This window comes from Lactuca saligna, chromosome 3 (genome assembly GCF_052625555.1).
Source record: "Lactuca saligna cultivar CGN05327 chromosome 3, ASM5262555v1, whole genome shotgun sequence".
NCBI lineage: Eukaryota > Viridiplantae > Streptophyta > Magnoliopsida > Asterales > Asteraceae > Lactuca > Lactuca saligna.
Window position 1 is genome coordinate 10,122,398 of NC_136419.1, and position 4,642 is coordinate 10,127,039.

The 4,642-nt window shown below is 34.7% G+C and overlaps 1 protein-coding gene across 1 annotated transcript; it reads left to right on the top strand.

The window, feature by feature from the left end:
* Positions 1-747: 747 nt before the first annotated feature.
* LOC145034423 (uncharacterized) lies at positions 748-4,275 on the top strand. Its single transcript, XM_078982828.1, has 5 exons — positions 748-1,236; positions 1,611-3,258; positions 3,549-3,609; positions 3,707-3,930; positions 4,018-4,275. Exons 1-5 carry the CDS (start codon positions 1,119-1,121, stop codon positions 4,076-4,078), a joined length of 2,112 nt encoding a protein of 703 aa, XP_078838954.1. The 5' UTR covers positions 748-1,118; the 3' UTR covers positions 4,079-4,275.
* The last annotated feature ends 367 nt before the right edge of the window (positions 4,276-4,642 follow it).

Below are 4,642 nucleotides of genomic sequence, written 5' to 3' on the forward strand. Positions count from 1 at the left end.
ACAAATTTACTAAACCATAAGGACATTTCTATAATTACTCTTAAATAAATAAACCCACTAACATATTTTAATTATAATATATTTTTCCAACTCTAGTAAGTAATGTTACATCATGCACCTACGTTATACAAAGTTTAACAAATTCTTCAAATGTCATCATCACAAGTTTTGAAAGATTCAATATACGGATTTGAAAGATTAATTGTTTAACATATTTAAAAAAGAAAATCAAAGGAAGCTATCATGAACAAGTCTCTTGTTATTGCTTGTCAAACATCACCGGTTACGTTACACTCGATTGATGGAAACTTATTAGAATACAAAGTTTTGACAGATTCGCCAGCCAACTCAATTCTCATACAAAAAAAGAAAAAGAAAAAATCATTTATATATTACAATAGCCTGTTTTAATTTTTAATATATATTTTTCTAAATAAAATAAAATTAAAAACCTTCAAATCTCCAATCTTTAAGCATATAACTTCAAATAGAACAAAAAGTTTTTTTAACCTGTTTAAAAACACTGTGTGGTCTCTCTCAATTTGCTTTCGGCTATCAAAGAAGCTTAATAAGCCACAAAAAGCACTTCTTCCCCCATTCTTTATCTTTTGCTTTTTCAAAGTAACTTTCGTTTTTGCGTTTAAATAAAAATAAATATGTATAAAAATTGTATATACATATTCTTGGTGCTACGACGTCGTGTCTTTCCTCTCCTATGTTAACTTCCTCAAATCCCAATCTGCTTTTTACCCATTTTTATCATTCGAAGAAACCGTTTCCAGGAGCCATGGGTCCCATTGTTATTCCAATTCCCTCCAAACTTTCCCTTTTCTTGGAAGAAGTAATTTCTCAGCTCATCAACACTCACTTTTCACCCACTCAGTCTCAATCCAAGAACACCAACTTTTTTGTTTTATTTGTCTGTTCTTTCTTCACTGGCTTCCACAATTTAAAACCCCACGAGAAAGATTCAATCTTCAGATATTATATTACTTTTATTTTGTTGTTGTTGTTGATTACGATAGGTTTTGAACAAGTCTTTTATGTGGGTTTCTTGTAATTTAACTCGAGGTTCGGTGAATTTGATGTGGGTCTGTTAATGTTTATCGGACAAAAAAATGGAAGAAGAAGGTTCATCAGTAAGATTGGTTCGCTGCCCTAAATGTGAAAATCTTCTTCCCGAGCTTCCTGAGTACTCTGTTTACCAGTGCGGAGGCTGTGGTGCTGTTCTTCGAGGTAATTTTGCAACCTTATACCCCATTCATATAAATTAAACAACTTTATCTTCATGTTTTGTAATGTGTTTATATACAAATTTTGACTTTTGATAGTCAAATCATTAGCTTTCTAAGTTTTAGCTACAAAATCTGTAAGAATTATGTCGATTATTGAAAGAAACTTGTTAGTTACATTAATTTTATAGAAACGGGATTCATGTAAGAACACATTCTTAGCTAACATCAATACCAATAGAGACTTAGAATATGCAAAGCCCCACGTTTGACCTTCCAAAATCAGAAATATTAATAGGAGATGACGAGGTATATTCTTGATTCTTGAAAGAAATGTGTATGATATATGTGATGGATGTTGTGTTTTGGATGAATCAGGAAAACAATCCACTCCAGCTCGTGAAAAAAAACCCTTAGAAAGATCTGATAACGAGAAGAAAGAAAAAGCTAGTCTAGAGTCTGGTTCTGTTATCGAAAGAGAAAATGATGAATTTGAGCTTGGAAGAAGGCAGGGTAAAACCGTCCACGAAAAAATTTCAAAACTGTCCGCTAGTTCTTCATCTAAAAAAGAGAAACGCGAAAGATTCACAGATTCGGATCAAATTAGGAAACGAAGGCTTGATTTTGATCAAACCAAAGTGAAAGTTTTCAACGATTGGGACATGAATGTTCCTAAATATGGCGAATCACAAGAAATTAGACACCCTTTTGGTCCAATTAGGTCAAGGACAGTGGGGATTCATAGAAATTCTAGTACAGTCGAAAGGGATAGATTTGGGAATTTACCATATTCAAACGAAGGTCCTTCAAGTTCTCACAGCTTTGGTGGTTTAAATGAGCTGACAAGGGTTCAAGATTTAGAAAATGATAGAGCCCAACTTCTTCAAAAACTTGATGAATTAAGAACTCAACTTACCAGATCATGCAATGTAACCGAAAACCCAAATGGAAGATTAACCGGTTCGTATCCATGGCCACATCAGCTTCCACATCAGCCCTCACATCATCAATACCTACCTGCAACATACCATGACCCTTTTCTTGGCTACAATCAAGACACCCTTTTTCATCGCCCTTCATGTTCATGTTCACAATGCTACAACACGAATTGGCACAGTAATACCCTTCCAAAGACCCGTCCTTTTCCGTCTTTTAACAGCCTCCCTGCTCATGATCCTCTGACTTACGGTCCACGTCAGCTGCCACGTCATCTTGATTCGGGAACTGGTAGTTTTGGTAGAAGATATCCAAGAAGACGGGTGATTCTGAGTCATGGAGGTGAACGTGTATCGCGTCCTGTATCTGGTGGTGCTCCTTTTATAAGTTGTTGTAATTGCTTCGAGCTGCTAAAAATCCCTAAAAAACTTTGGGTTATGGAAAAGAATGTTCATAAAAAGATGAAATGTGCAGTTTGTTCTTCTTTAATATCCATAACACTTGAGGATAACAGAATCGTTACTTCAGTTTCTTCATCACAACAAAAAGTCAACAAAACAAAGTCAAACCCTAGCGTTCATAGCTCTCGCGATTACGATAAATCCGGTTACAACTTCCAGTTGACAGACGCCGAACCAAATTTATCACCAAATGAGCAAAGCCCTGATGCTGCTGCAACTGTAATTGACAAACCATCATTGTCAATGTCAAATGAGAATTTAGAAAGTCAAAATAACGATTTGAGTCAAAGTCAAAGAAGGGACGAGGAAAGGGTGATTGTTGAAAACAAGAAGTCTTTGAAAGATGCATTGGTGGCGACTGAGATTGATGTGTCTTTAACTGAGTATTTAAACTGTGAAGCTGTTAGTAAAGATAAAGAAGATGATCAAATAAGGAACAAGAAAGGAGGAACAGAATCTTTCTTTGCGGGTTTGATTAAGAAGAGACTTAAAGATTTTTCAAGGTCGAGTAGTGAACGTGTAGTGGAGAAGGGAAGATCGGATGTTTTTGTGAATGGTCAACTTCTGACTGATCGTCAAGTTAAAAAGGCAGAGAAGTTAGCTGGGCCTATTCATCCTGGAGAGTTCTGGTTAGTATTTATACCAATTTTGACTTTTATGGTCAAACATGTTACCTTTTATATTCGATTTTGGTATGGATTTCGTTATAATGTTAACACCATCGTTGTTAATGATTGTGTTTATCTGTTGTGAAGTCTATTCATCAATCACCATTTTTATTCAATTCCCAACAAAATGTCGAAATTCGTGAATTTAGAAGCTGGCATGTGTGAACTCAAAAGTCAAACTGCAACTTCTTTTTGACCTTGAAAGTCAAACCTTCCTCATATATTTCCTCTTCTTCTTCTTCTTCAATCAGGTATGACCCTATAGCTGGATTCTGGGGAGTGATGAACCAACCTTGCCTTGGGATTATTCCTGTAAGATCGGTTTTGTTGTCTTCATTTTTGAGTTCAATTCGTTCTATTTTTTTTGTGTTTGATGTGAAAATTCAATCCGATTGCTACCATTTTGCAGCCATTTATCGAAGAATTTGACTATCCGCTGCCTAAGAACTGCGGTGCTGGGAACACTAGGGTTTTTGTGAACGGAAGAGAACTCAACCAAAAAGATTTAGATCTTCTTGCAGGCAGAGGTCTTCCGACGACGAAAGATAAGTCTTATATCATCGACATTTCCGGGAAAGTCGTGGATGAAGACACCGGCGAAGAACTTGATGGTCTTGGCAAGCTTGCTCCGACGTAAATTTTGACTTTTTTCTCGTTGTTTGTTGACCTTTTTCATGAATATAATTTGGTCTAACATTGTGTCTTGATGATCATATACAGGGTTGAGAGGGTAAAGCATGGATTCGGCATGAAAGTTCCGAAAACTGTTGTTTCTAAATGAATCAAATGGAATTTGGGTTGAAGATATTTACGTATGAGCAGTTTGGGATGTTTGTTATGTTATCCGAATTTCACGCTGTTCAGGTTTTATTCGTTTATATTTTGTGATGTTGGTAGTAAATCTTTATTTTTGTATTTAAGTTATATATGTTTTATGATAATTTTTTTAAATGAAAAAACTTGATATTAAATTAGTTATGAATTTGAGTAATTAATTAATAGTTTTGTTGAATTTATAGAATAGATGAAAAATGTCAGAAATCTTTGCAACAATAATTAGTAATGAAACGGAAGGAATATTCGCCTCGGATGTAGGAGAGAAAGAGAGTCAAGATTAAGTCAGAAGCATGCATGTGAGTTGATTTTAGTGTTGGTTAAGGAAACTTAAATATGTGTATTTTAATAGATACCAATCTTTTCTTTCCAGTGCTTTTGTATCATGGGTTAGCTTTCACAAAAAAGGTATCATATTCCGATTATAAACCAGTAAGCTAAGTTATCTTGTTATAATTTTAATATTTTAATGATCTTATTTTATGTTAGTTTTATTATATTTTTATTACAT